Source organism: Miscanthus floridulus, unplaced genomic scaffold, assembly GCF_019320115.1.
Source record: "Miscanthus floridulus cultivar M001 unplaced genomic scaffold, ASM1932011v1 fs_413_1_2, whole genome shotgun sequence".
In the NCBI taxonomy this organism is placed as follows: Eukaryota; Viridiplantae; Streptophyta; class Magnoliopsida; order Poales; family Poaceae; genus Miscanthus; species Miscanthus floridulus.
The window spans coordinates 24696-39526 of record NW_027096714.1 but is presented as its reverse complement, the minus strand read 5'-3'; the positions used below and the strand labels follow the sequence as shown (position 1 = coordinate 39526).

Sequence of the window (14831 nt, the reverse complement as noted above, 5' to 3'; positions counted from 1 at the left end):
TGTCCCGGAGGAGCGGACTGTCCGGACACATGGCCCCGAGTCCTGAACGGAGGTGCCCAGCTAACTGTCGCTGGTCCTGCTGCTTGACTGGAAATGGATCTGTCGCCGGCTGACACCAGTGCAGAAGGCTTGGGAGAGACAGAGAGAGGGATGCTGCAGCACAGCTGTCTCCCTTTCATGTTCTGTTTTACTCCACATGGAAAATATTTCTTTTTGAAACAATCACATGAACTATGTTGACCAAGTTGTATATATATAATATAATATTATACTATTATTACCACCAGTTCACTTCCTGCACCCGAGCTGGACTGAGCAAGCCAGTACCTTTGTGAAAATCCACTCCCTCCATCCCTCGATAAATTAACTTCTAGGGTTGACCTAAATTAAACTATTTTAAATTTGATCAATTTTTTAAATAAATAGAAACTAATATCTACGACAAAACAAAAACCTATAATATAAAAATATATTCTATGGTGTACTCCCTCGGTCCCGAATATAAGACGGAATTTAGCTTGGTGTAGTCTTTAAGAATATATTTTAACCTATAATTTTTCTTACAATATATAATTTATAGGAACAAAAGTTTGATCATTAGAAAGTATTTCTAAATACAAATCTAATATAACTATTTTTGTAATATAAACTTTTGAAATAATTAGTATAATTATTAGTCAGAATTTTAAAATATGTGCATGCCTTATGCCAGTCTCAATGGAGAGTTTCATTTCGTTGTTACCAAGACTGCCATGTCATATAGAATGAAATAAAACTTAGATGAAACATCCTGCCGAGAGAGTTTCATTCCCATGAAACTTAATTCTTCTCTCACTTCATTAAAACATTGCCACGTCATCAAAAGTATATATGTGGCAGACTATAAAAATGCAAATGAAACACTAGTGAAACTTCCACTAAGGACTGGCCTTATATTTGAGGACGGAGAAGGTATTTAACTATACTAGTTTTGTGTCATAAAATTTGTTTCTATAAAATCCGATCCACTTTAGAAATTTAATTTTAGACAACTTTAGAAGTTGATTTTTTTTTCAAGGACGGAGCACTAAGTAATACTCTATTGTTGTCTCATATCTGGCTATCTCCAACAACGACACCCAAATATACAAGACATATTCCATGTTCGGATAGTGCTACAGGTAAATGGCTCAATATCCATTTTTTATCTTCTCCAACAACAAGACTCAAAAGAGAATTCTTTCTGCAAATGGGTCTCCAGGAGAAAGGATACTCATATTTAGATTATGCCTCTCCTGGCACTCAAAACGGGTCTCCTTTATGGGTACTCTGTTGGAGGATGATACAGTACTGGCAGAGACCCATTTTAGGTTAGGGCACCTGTTGGAGACAGTCTTTACTATGTGTAATGAGTACCCTATTTCTCGGTTTATTAAACAAGGCATGCATTAGGTCATGTCTTTGTTGAAGAAAAATGGCAACCAAATTTATCTTCTTTTATTTAGGATTTCTGATTTTTCCCTGGTTATCTTCTCATGGATTTTTCACCAAATTTCCATTTTCCATGGGATATCCGAACAGCCCAAGTGCCCACCCGCCAGCTCCACATGGTTTCGGTTTCTTCTTGCACTGTAGCTATATTCAGTTCGCTCTTTTCTCGAATGAAGGAATATATAATAAAGCTATATTCAATCATTATATTTCTTCAATTGAGAAAAAATGCATCTCAAGTCCCTGCAGCGTATATGTACTCAAAAAAATATTTAAGTTTATTTTTCTATCATTAAAAAATATTTAAGTTTATGAATAGACAAAGCTAGCACTACAAAGAATGTGAATAAAAAACGAAACTTGAAACCTTATATAGACCAGAGGGTCTAAGTCCATCCTTCAATCATTATAAGTGTACAACCATTTGAGTATCACTCTAAGACCTTGATTAGCATGGCTTTATGATGATATATTTTCCTCTTTTGCCCTTCCAAATTATCTTATCATGGTGTGTCTCCCTCCAATACACCGCGTCCTTGTCGCTCAACCATTATCTTTCATTTGTCCTGTTCGCTTGGCTGATAAGCCATGGTTGAAAGTACTGTTGGCTGATTTGTTGGGAGAGAAAAATATTGTTCGTTGACTGAAAAAGTACGGCTTATAAGCCAACCGAACAGGGCGTTTCTCAACCTAATAATTCTATTCTAGTACTCGCACTACATGAAGTCTTCTTTTTGGTACACCTTTATTCTTTTGTTCTCTGGCACTGTTCTCTCTTCCATTAATATATTTGCTTACCAGAAGTCTTGCTAGCAATTTTTGGGAAAACAAAACGCTACATGGAGTCCTAATATGCGCTCTTGAGAACTCATAATAAAAGTTCATTAGCTTTGTGTTTGTCACTATAAATTATATGATGCAGAATAACTCATCGACATGATTTGCATGTTAAGAGTGTCAACCTCGATTAGAGACTTACATGCTTATGTTTTAGTGGTACATGCAAAATTGTTCCCACACAAAAATGAACTACTCCATTCGACCCTGAAAGAATAGATTTCTATGCTGAAAATTTGTTCATGAATAAATCAACTTCTAGGTCCTCATAACCCAACAAACCCATTTATTTTCTCGGAGTTTCCAGCGATCAACGTACTCATTTATTCCTACTGGGTATCATGCTCAATAGTTGATGTAGTGGGCGCAACAACATTTAATATATTATGGAAACACTAAAACTTGTTGTTCCAACTTCTCAGTAAGTGGTGAGTGCAGTTAAAGTTAAGAACCTTAATAAGGGGTAGTAAAGTCTTTTTTCTTGTTTCCTAATTTGTCCTAAACTTGCTAGAAATCTATTCTTTCACGGATAGAGGGCGTATTTTTTATGGTTGGATGGCTCGTGCATTCCTCATTATATTACCCACTGAATAATTATTTTGAGGTTCATGAATTTTTCCAAGGAAAGGGAATGGAATTAGTTCATAATTAATTGCAAGTTAAAATAAAAAATTCCACAATACAAGTCAGACCAAACAAGAACTCCCTTCCATTCATTTTTAGTAGGCGTATTAGGATTTTAAAAAGCCATATGAATATATTTACATTTTATTAATTCTTTTAATATGACATGTAGCAATTAATGATATGTTGTGAGAGAATAAATTGGTTGTCAAAAAGACTTTTTCATGTTCATATACACCTAATAAACACAAGCGCAGGCAGTAGAAAACTAGCAATAGTAACTTTACATATATGATCAAAGGAGATAACTATAATCAATGGCCCATTTTCTCTTTGGTGGTAACCTTTTATTTTGTGAAGCTTTCTCTTAGGTAAGCAATTAGACACTATTTTGAACTTGAAGCATCAATATTTTTATAATTTCTCCTTGTAGAGCATGAGAAGGTGCATATTGAAAGAGAGAATGAAGAGCAGAGAGTGATGCAAAAACTAGAAAGGATAAAATGAATTGAACCAAATGTCACAAAGTCAAGTAATTAATCGATAAGTTGACTTCACTTGGACATATGTGTGACAAAGATTACCTCGTAAAATATATCTCAATACACTGTTACGACAAATGATGATCATACTTAATTAATAAAGTTTCTATATATATGGGGGAAGCTAAAACATTGTCTCTATATATGTCTTTATAATCATTAAAAGCGAATGTTCATGACCGTGCATATATCAAAATAATAATTCTTAAGGAGCTTATAGGAAAATTTGTCAACACTACTTTGATATATACACAGCCTAATTGAACTCAAAAGATCATATATGTATATATAATTAACAGCTCCACATTCTACAAATATTTATACTTTCATATGTGCCTTCCTCTACATAAATGGATAAGTACCACAAGATATCACCATACTGGACGACTAGCTAGATCATATGGTGAGATCAAGAGTACTTGTCCTTGTTGGATGCACTTTCCCTTTTTCCATATTGACACCTAGGAATTTATGATGACCGCCATTATTGGTCCTCGCACAAGGAGGAGATGGGAACAAAGAAAGAGATAGCCTAGTATCATCAGTAGCACTCTCGACTTCTTGATCCTCGTCATTCTTCTCTTCTTGATGTCTTCCCCAGCTACAACTTGATCTCTTTATTCTCTTGTCCTGGCGTGGGCCAATATCCAATGCGAGTTCGAGATCAAGGGGATCATGGTGGATATTATCCTCATTGCACGGCAGTCGTCGTTGATGATGATTCATGAATTGATCATTTTGATATGATAAACACCTTTCAAGAGTAGACGCTGGAGTGCTGCTGCTAGTAGCTCTACTAGCAATATACTGAGCACGGGTTCTAAGGAATGTGTCGGCTTCAGCTGTCGATGAGTAGTAGGGTTTTGATCCAAGAAGATGGTGACTGTGAAGCAAATATGATGGATCATGGAAATTGTTCCAATGGGGCCATGCACCAAACCTAGTCCACATAAACCAATTAATGGCATTATTAGTTTGAGAACCATGTGCTGCCTGCTTATGGTTGACACAAGAAAAAAGACGTAGAAATTTAATGGCGGATTTTATTTGCAAGTGTTCCATGCATGATCAGCCATGGATCCATCCAACTACCTTGCTGACAATATGGTACTAGCACCAGTCTGGCCGTGATGCAAGGAGAGATGGCCGAGGTTATACGCTTGTCCCCCGTCATGCAGCTGATGAAGATCTCTCCATGAACCAGTGCCTATCACTGTAAAAGAGTATTATAATTTACCATGTCAAGGGGTAGTTATACATACATGAACGATAAGTCGATAACCGAGTCTAGCTATGAACTGAAACAACGAGATGTTGCTCAAGAATTAGTCTTACCCTGGCCTGAGTCGTCGATCTTCTTGCTCCTGTACATCTGAAAGTTATCAAAAGAAAATATGGAACATTGTGAAATTAACCAGCAAGAAATTAATTGAATTAACCAAATTAGGTATAAGAAGGGTGAAGAGATGTGCATATATATGTATATATACTTGGAGATGGCTCTTGACATGGCCTATGCTAAGCCCTTTAACGTTCATCAGTTGAAGAACGAGCTTTGGAGTTGCACCTATATACACACACAACACAAGCATGCATGAAATGAACTGAAATCACAAGAGAGAGATTTATTACTGAAACTAGGAAACTATCTAATATATAATCAGGAGGCGTGGTTTGCTTACGGTCTTGGCCGCCGAGCCTGTCGACGGCGCGGAGGAAGCAGAGGTGGAGCTCCGGTGTCCAGCGGAGGCGGGGGTTCTTGGAGCGGACGTAGGGGCGCACCGAGGACGGCGAGGCGCCGGTGGCCTTCCTGCCGCTGTCCCCGCCGGCTTCATCCAGCTCCACCGTGCTGCTATTGCTTGAGCTCCCGTCGTGCGCGCGAGGCACATCGGCGCCACCAGCATCATCACCCTCCCCGTCGTCCCCAGACCCACCGCCGGACGGCAGCAGCTGATCTGCAGAGCTCTCATCGTCGAAGCCTTTGCTACTATCTCCCGCCATGCGCGACCGGCCCGTGGATCACCAGCGCCGCCTGCCGGCGACCAACTCTATCAACAAGAACAGGGCAGCAGCAGTAGTAGCAGACGATGTTGATGGGCGATGAGCTGAGCAGGTTCAACTCTCTCTTGTGAGTTGTGACATGCATCTCTTTGCTGCTAGCTATTGCATCATAGCGTTCGTCACCGATCCATCTAACTCAGAGAAGACCAAAACAAAGGTGAGGTCATCATGGAACATGGATCATTCTATCTATCTAACTAGATGTATGTGTCTGCATATATAGGTGTTGTGTGAGATGGCTTTTGTGGAAGAAAGATCGAAGTGCGGCAACATCAAGGCAAAAGGTTGGGAAAAGGTGAAACTACAATCAATCACAACTGACAACCTTATAGAAAATATATAGTACCTACTGTGTGGAGTGTGGACTAATAAGCAGTTACTGGTACCCTAAAGTCTTTGGCTTGTGTTCGAGATTGGTCATACCAGGAACTAATCTTTTTGTTTGTTTGTATCAGCAGTCAGCTTTATTTGTGTCTGCATCCATCTGGTACGGCACGCAGTGCAGGAGCAGTGTAGACGACTGACTAGAATTTCGAAGGTAGGTACGGTGTGAAAGAGAGTGGAGAACGAATGAAAATAGCATCTGTTAGAGTCCAACGTGAGGCAAAGAGAGGATATATTCATGCACATGACATACTGCTCCGATATGATATGATACGATCCTGATGAGTCACCGCTTGGACGCTTGGTTTTTCACGACCGGGTTGAACCCGTTTTTCATTAAGAGGATTAGAGTTTCGAGCCGTACACCAATGACGTCCACTACTACAGAATGGACCTGTTGTCCCGGGCGGTAACAGCCTTTAGTCCCGGTTACCGCGCCGGGACAACGATCCCGGGACTAAAGGTGGAAACTTCAGTCCCGGGTCATCGAGCCGGGATTAAAGAGGGACCTTTAGTCCCGGTTGGTAACACCAACCGGGACTAAAGGCCCTCCAGCTGAGCGAACCTGGCGCACCCTTTAGTCCCGGTTGGGGTTACCAACCGGGACTAATGGTTCACCCTTTAGTCCCGGTTGGTAACCCCAACCGGGACTAAAGGTTCCTTTTCTTTTTCTTTTTTTTTTGTTTAATTTGTTTTCAGTTCAGTTACACGTATTTGTTTAATATATAATATGTTTTTATGTACGTATTCTACGTTGCTAATATAAATACACGCATGCATATAATTACATCTAATTCTCATCTTGAGCATTATTATATTCGAATAAAGTATGAAACTATATATTATATATATATATATATATGTATATATACAACACTTTCATAATCTTGTTCTCGAAAATAACGATATCAATAAATATTTAATTTACATCATTTATTCCTTAAGATCAAAGTAGAACTCGCCGTTGGGATTTAGCACTTTTTCTAGAAGATATCCTGCTATTGACTCTTGAACTGCTTTCAGATGGTCTTTTTGCATGACCCTTCGTTTCAACCATTCAGTCTTGCATTTGAAATAAAAGAAAAAGTATTAATACACATATATGTATATATATTCATTTAAAAATAAATAAAAATTGATATATACGTACTCTGAGGACATCTTCAGGAGTTCTTCTTATGTGCGCAGTGATAAATTCACAAACGTAGTATCCACACAAGTTATTACCTGGTTCCTGCCGCAAACACCACTGTACGAGAAGAAGATTATTCTCATCATCTCACACGTAAATTGAAGTACGATATAGTAATTAAACACGTGGGGAAGTGTATATAGTACAACTTACTGGTATTTCAACTACATTAAGTGGTGCCTTGCAATCCTTACGATGTTGCCGAATAAACTCTTTCCAAACCCTGTGCGACCAATAATGTACGATCGTTAATAAATTATGGCAAAGTCTATTCAATAATAGTTGTGCGCGAGAGATCGAAATTACCCCTGGATAATGTCTATCATATCTTGGTATAGTGCCCGTTCTTTTCTCAACGAGTCAAAGATTAGTAACCGACTTGAGTTTAACTCAATGACAATGAGTATCCAGTGAAAACTGTATTGGTTTATACACACGTACATGCATATAAGTTGTATTGATATTACATAAAATGTGTAGACTACATTATTATTAACACTTACTCAAAGTTGTACGGGAAAAGTATTGTTGTCTTGTCGTGCTGCTTCACGAAGAACTTCATGATATTCGTCTGTGCTTCAGATACCCAGTGGTCCTTGACAATAATATCGGTTTTGAATACGATATAAGGATCAATGAAGCCAACACTGGTGTCTTGTATTCTTTGGAGCTCTGACATCTGGAATCTATATATAAATATAAGTTACATGTGAGGATAATTATATACATGTACGCATGGAAGTGAGTTTATTAAATAAAAGTAAGAATCACTTACAAACAAAAGGAGCTCATGATTGATTTGTCCAGAGCGTCCAAGTGGAATAGTTGATGCAATTCTTCGAAACTAATATGTAAGATGTCATCGCCACGGAAGTAATGATGGTCTCTAAATCTGACAAAGATCCACTGCTCACCCCTGCCACACGCCTGCATGTACCACTTGTTGAGCAAGTACATTTACGTACCCAATTCATTCAGAGCCGCAGGGTTGTATAGACTTTTGCCATATTTATAAGTCTTCCAGGTATCAACTTCCAGGTTCTGGATTGGAGCTTTGCCCGTCAATTGATCCAAGGTTAAACCAGTATCTTTAAAAAAAGCATTAAGGGCTTGAACCGACACTTCTCCAGAGTTGTCTGGTCGATAGACTTCTATGTTGGAACCATATTCATTAGCAACAACAAGATTTTGCATTGGTTGCTTCTGTTGTCCGAGCTGTGGGACATCCTTCCCTGATGCTCTTTTCCTTTTCTTATCTGCATCATGTGACTTCACGAGGGAGCGGTCATAGTCTGATAGTGGCGAAGGCTTACGAAGTTCAATCATCTTTTTCTTGTGAGCATCGACCTTCTGCCTCAGCACATCTCGTGGTATGTAAAAGTACGGCTTCTCCTTAAGCTTTGCTTGACTCTTGTTTTTGATATCTATAAAAAAATCTTTTACTTTTTTGTCTTCTTCAGCTGCTATTTGCTCATCAGTCTTTTCAGGAAGTATTTCTTGAGAAATAACTCTTTTTCTTGGGGTCTTCTTTGCCGCCGGGACCTTAGACGTCTTTGTAGTGCGTCGCTGTGGAGGGGGTGGGGGCGGTGTTGGAGATCGGCGTGGAGGCGATGAGGCCAGTGTTGGTGGAGACCGGCGTGGAGACGTTGGAGATTGTTGTGGAGGCGGTGGGGCCGGTGTAGGAGTTGGAGATCGTTGTGGAGGCGATGGGGCCGGTGTAGGAGTTGGAGATCGTTGTGGAGGCGATGGGGCCGGTGTAGGAGTTGGCGATCGCCGTGGGGATGAAGTCGTCTCGCCCCCCGCGACGCTATGATGAGATGGGGAATGAATGGTTAGGCTAGGCTGGGGAGAGACCCTGCTATAAAAACAATTTGTGTGTCAATTATTTTTGAAGCCAATAGAAAATTAATGGAAAATAATATTTCATTCACTTTCATTCGTACCTAGGGTGAGGTAGGGGAAGCGGTGGAGCCCCAGGAATGATGATGAAGCGTTTGCGCCATTGAATAAATGTCTTCTCTGTTTCTCCTAGTGTCTTCTCCCCATCACCGCCTTCAATGTCAAGAGGAACATTGCTGTAACCTTTGAGCACTCTATCGACCGAGACGCTAGCATATCCAGGTTGAATAACTGACCCATGGATTCTTGGTGTCTTCGTTCGGTCTATTGGAGATACAACCCCGACAGCCACCATGATTGATGTATTACCATCTGGAATGTGCAGCTCACATTTTGTTAGAGGCTCGGTAATGTCATCAACAGGGAAGCGCAACCCAGCATCGTCTTGAATAACTGGCAGCTCCGTAGAAGCACAACTGCTTTTCATCTGACCAACGGGGCTAATGGTGACTCCCGGCGTTGATTGCGATTGCATTTGACTCATTGCTAGCTGCACTTGCCTCTTGATCTCCTCCTGCATTCTTGCCTCAAGAGATTTTTCTCGTTCACGTGATTCAAGCAATGCTTGTCGTGACTCATCAACAAATTGCTCCAATGCACGAATTCGTTCTGCCTCCTCATCCTTCTTTCTCTGGCGACTTCTGTAGGTATCCTTGTCTGCTGGGAATGCATGTAGCCACGGAACCGCCCCATAGCCTCTTGTTCGACCACCGTGTTCGGGATTCTCTAGGGCATATGTCAATTCATCCTTCTCTCTGTTGGGCTTGAAAACACCACTATCAGCTTCTTCCTTAGCACGAGCTAGTCTCTGTGTTGCTCTCTCAATTTTTTGGCCGAAAATTAGCTTGCCAGTGTCTGGGTCTAGGCTTCCCCCATGAGCGTAGAACCAATTCTTCGCGCGTTGATGCCAGTTCTTTTCTATTGTTTCAGGTATGATTCCCTTGGCAGTAATCTCTGCTTCTAGGTTCTGCCACTTGGGAATAGCACTCCTATAACCACCTGATCCCATGCGATGATGGTATTGCTTCTGTCGGGCATTCTGCCGATTCCTCATCACACGTTCCTCACTATCTTGAGATGTCTTGTATTCTACGAAGGCATCCCAATGGGACTCCAACTTGACAAACGCCTTAGCATTGAAATTCGGCGTAGCATTCTTCAAGATAAACTTTTTATACAATGTCTTCTTCCAACTCTGGAACAATGTTGCCATCTTCTTCATTGTCCAATCCCTCACTAGCTCCTTCAAAGCATCATCTGCTTGTAATGTGAAATGCTGAGTGATATCTCTCCAAGCTAGGTTCTTATCACGATCAGATACAAAACTAACATTAGGAGCGGATATCTTCTGCTTCCATTCACGAGCACTAACTGGGATCCTATCCCTTACAATGAACCCACATTGATTGACATATGTCTGAGCATGTGGTCCCAATGGTTTGCCGGTGTCGGTGTCGAATTCTGATATTATGAAACGGCCCTCTAATGGCTTTTTTGGCCCTCGGACTTTCCTACTTTTGTCGATGGTTAATGTAGATCCAGAGACCGGCTACATGAGTAGAAACACAACGATTAACAACAAATATACGTACGCATGCATCTATAAGAGATGATAGATAATCGAATATACCTCGCCAGTATTTTCTTGCGCGACAATTTGTTGATCTTCAACCACCGGCATATTCAGGATATCCTCATAATCAGCAAAGTACTGACTCGTGTCATCTACATCCACATTGGTGCCGGTGTTGATAATATCCGCCATTATGTCATCACTCAAGTTATCATCCGGAGCAGCCATTTGTATCTTCAAGATAACACATAGATAGAATTATTATGGTACATAACATAAGTACATGTGATAACACATATAGAATTACTAAATCCAATTAAATATAATAACACATAATATTTCATAAGGATAAACAATAATAAGGTATAGGCTTTGGAATCGAATCAAAAACACTTTCGATCCAAAAACATGGAAATAAGTACATGTATATATATACACATAGAATGATACAATATATTTTCTCTCTCTCTCAACACATAGAAATAAGTGCATATGTCTATATCTCTAGATATGCATGTGATAACACATAGAATGTCTCTCTAGATACAATTTTCTCTCTCTCTCAACACATGAAAATAAGTACATGTATATATACATATAGAAATAATTAATTAAGTACCATATGTATACATATAGAATCTCTCTCTAGAGATATATATAGAGAGAGATAGAATATATAATTACTAAATCCAATTAAATAAATCTAACATGAAATTAGATAAACTAGTAATAGATAATACATTTTAATCTAACATATATCAAAAACTATAATAAAAACTATCTAAAAAAACTATCTAAATAAGTACTAATTAAAATTTTAATACATGTTAATCTAACATATATCAAATACTATAATAAAAAACTATCTAAAAAACTATCTAAATAAAGTACTAATTAAATTTTAATACATTTAAATCTAACATATATAAAAAACTACTAATTAAATCTAACATTTTAATCTAATATTGGCCGGCCGAGAGCAAGCTAAGCTCTAGCAGGCTGTGGATCGAGGCGGATGGCGCGGGCCGGCAGGGCGTGCTGGCCGGCCACGCGTAGGGTCGAGCTGAGCACCTCGATCGCGCGAGGACGACGTACGGCGGCGGAGACGGCGGGGCTCGACGACGAGGCCGCCGGGCGCGCGGGAAGCGGTCGACGGAGGGGGCTCGGGTGCGGGCAGAGACGGGGCCGGGCGAATGGCGCGGCCGGGCGGGGGTAGAAGACGACGGCGGCGCGGCAGAGACGAGCTCGATGTACGGCCAGGCGGGGCTGGGGCGACGGAGGTGAGATCGAAGATGGCGGTGGCGGCGGCGATGATCGACGTGTAGATCGAAAGGTAAAAGATGAAACCGTTCGATATATATAGGCCGGGACCCTTTAGTCCCGGCTAGTAACACCAACCGGGACTAAAAACCCTTTAGTCCCGGCTTGTATTACCAGCCGGGACTAAAGGCCCAACCCTTTAGTCCCGGCTCGCCTTACAAGCCGGGACTAAAGGGTTTTTAGTCCCGGTTGGTGTTACTAGCCGGGACTAAAAGTATTTTGGGCGGGCACCGAAATTGCCGCTCACCCTTTAGTCCCGGTTCTTGGTCTGGGCCGGGACTGAAGGCACCGAAAATTTTGGCAACCCGCCAGCGTAATTGGAAAGACCTGGGATTTTGATTTTGTTTAATACTAGGTTAATCAATTAATTCTATAGCAACTTCAATACTTTGCAATATTTATTTTAAAAAATTCTATTGATTAACTAATTATTTATTGTAAATAGGAAAATTTTGTAACCTATAGTTTTTAATTTCTTTTATGAATATAGAATATAAATGTTACTAATACTAAGTATTTTGTTAATGCAAAAATATATTTGTAACTTAAAATTAATAAAACTAATATTATTCGATAGGAAATTTATTATCACATTATTGTAACGTCAATGTTTCAATTTTTTTTTGGTTTTTGACCAAAATTGACAGGAAATTTTTGTTAAACCTATAAAAATAAAGAAAATATAGTATTTTTTGTTGTACAACTTTTTCAAATGAAAAAATGGCCTATATAAGGATTGTTGTTTTTTCAATTCGACCAAAATTAACAAACTTGGTATTCAAAACTTTTCAATTCGAAGTCATTTAGAGTCCATAATACTAGGGTCGAAGTGTTGTTTTTTCATTTGACCAAATTTGACTTGGTCAAACTTGCTCAAATGAGACACTAAATGACCTCAGATGAAAAAACTCTGAATACCAAGTTTGATCATCTCAGCAAGATCTACAATTGTTACATAGATCATTTTCCCATTTGAGAAATTTTTATCAAACACTAGTCACAATTTTCCTTATCTCTTATAGACTTTCTAAAACTATGTCACACACTTGTGAAAATTGAACTACATTTTGTTCAAGCTTTCTCAAATGAAAAAATGGTCTATATAAGGATTGTAGATATTGATGATATGAACAAACTTGGTATTCAAAACTTTTCAATTTTAGACAATCTAGGGTTCCGAAAACTAGTTTGTAGGCGTCGAAATTTAAAAATCATAAATTTGAACCATCCAAACTTTCTCAAATGGAAAGTTGACCAAAACAACAATTGTAGATCTTTTTGAGTTTAACAAACTTGGTATTCAAAACTTTTCAATTTGAAGTCATTTAGAGTCCATAATACTAGGGTCAAAGTGTTGTTTTTTCATTTGACCAAATTTGACTTGGTCAAACTTGCTCAAATGAGACACTAAATGACCTCAGATGAAAAAACTCTGAATACCAAGTTTGATCATCTCAGCAAGATCTACAATTGTTACATAGATCATTTTCCCATTTGAGAAATTTTTATCAAACACTAGTCACAATTTTCCTTATCTCTTATAGACTTTCTAAAACTATGTCACACACTTGTGAAAATTGAACTACATTTTGTTCAAGCTTTCTCAAATGAAAAAATGGTCTATATAAGGATTGTAGATATTGATGATATGAACAAACTTGGTATTCAAAACTTTTCAATTTTAGACAATCTAGGGTTCCGAAAACTAGTTTGTAGGCGTCGAAATTTAAAAATCATAAATTTGAACCGTCCAAACTTTCTCAAATGGAAAGTTGACCAAAACAACAATTGTAGATCTTTTTGAGTTTAACAAACTTGGTATTCAAAACTTTTCAATTCGAAGTCATTTAGAGTCCATAATACTAGGGTCAAAGTGTTGTTTTTTCATTTGACCAAATTTGACTTGGTCAAACTTGCTCAAATGAGACACTAAATGACCTCAGATGAAAAAACTCTGAATACCAAGTTTGATCATCTCAGCAAGATCTACAATTGTTACATAGATCATTTTCCCATTTGAGAAATTTTTATCAAACACTAGTCACAATTTTCCTTATCTCATTTGCAAACTCTGAAAATTCTCTATCTATCGCTCTCCACTGGGACCCATCAGCTGGGTGTCTCAGCATATTGTCTACCTTACGGTCTTCTTTATACCACCGCAACAACTTTGCGTGGTCTTTATTTCTGAACAAACGTTTTAAGCGTGGTATTATAGGAGCATACCACATAACCTTGGCAGGGATTTTCTTTCTTGGACGTTGTTCACCCTCGACGTCACCAGGATCATCGCGCCTGATCTTATACCGCGATGCTTTACATACCGGGCATTCATCCAAATTCTCGTATTCATTGCCATGGTAGAGGATACAGTCATTAGGACATGCATGTATCTTCTGGATTTTTAATCCCAAAGGGCAGACAACCTTTTTTGCTTCGTACGTAGTGGTGGGCAATTCATTTGGCTTCGGAAGCATCTTCTTTATGAGGTTTAATAAATTCCCAAATGCCTTATCGGATACACCATTCTTTGCCTTCCACTGTAGCAATTCCAGTGTTGTACCCAGCTTTTTTTGCCCCTCTTCGGCCATCGGGTATAGCAACTTCCTATGATCCTCAAGCATGCGCTCCAACTTAACTTTCTCTTTTTCACTTTCCCATTCTTGTTGTGCATCACGAATGGCATCGCCAAGAGCATCACCAAGATCATCTTCTACCGCTACCTCTTCTTCATCTCCCCCCATTGTAGTATCATCAAAGGCACCATACTGAGCAATAATGTCATCAATGTCTAAATCTTCTCCTTCACCTTCTTCCATCATGACCCCGCTTTCTCCATGCTTAGTCCAACATATATAGTTTGACATGAAACCTGACTTAAGCAAATGTGAATGAAGACTCATTGAGCTTGAATATTCCTTTAAATTCT

General features: G+C 39.2%; 1 protein-coding gene across 1 annotated transcript; it reads right to left on the bottom strand.

Moving 5' to 3' along the window:
• Positions 1-3775: 3775 nt before the first annotated feature.
• Positions 3776-5725, bottom strand: LOC136531681 (uncharacterized). The gene is made up of 5 exons (XM_066524335.1): positions 5156-5725; positions 4964-5040; positions 4809-4845; positions 4566-4686; positions 3776-4413 (listed from the first exon to the last, which is right to left on the bottom strand). The coding sequence occupies exons 1-5, from the start codon at positions 5472-5474 to the stop codon at positions 3870-3872; spliced, it is 1098 nt and encodes a 365-aa protein (XP_066380432.1). The 5' UTR covers positions 5475-5725; the 3' UTR covers positions 3776-3869.
• Positions 5726-14831: the final 9106 nt, after the last annotated feature.

Bases quoted from the DNA above. Each gene is read 5' to 3' on its own strand.
- LOC136531681 (XM_066524335.1), bottom strand. From the start codon at position 5,474: ATGGCGGGAGATAGTAGCAAAGGCTTCGACGATGAGAGCTCTGCAGAT. The intron at 5,041-5,155 runs GTAAGCAAACCA...GTGTGTATATAG, and splicing joins CAGGCTCGGCGGCCAAGACC to GTGCAACTCCAAAGCTCGTT. The intron at 4,687-4,808 runs GTAAGACTAATT...ACTCTTTTACAG, and splicing joins GATCGACGACTCAGGCCAGG to TGATAGGCACTGGTTCATGG.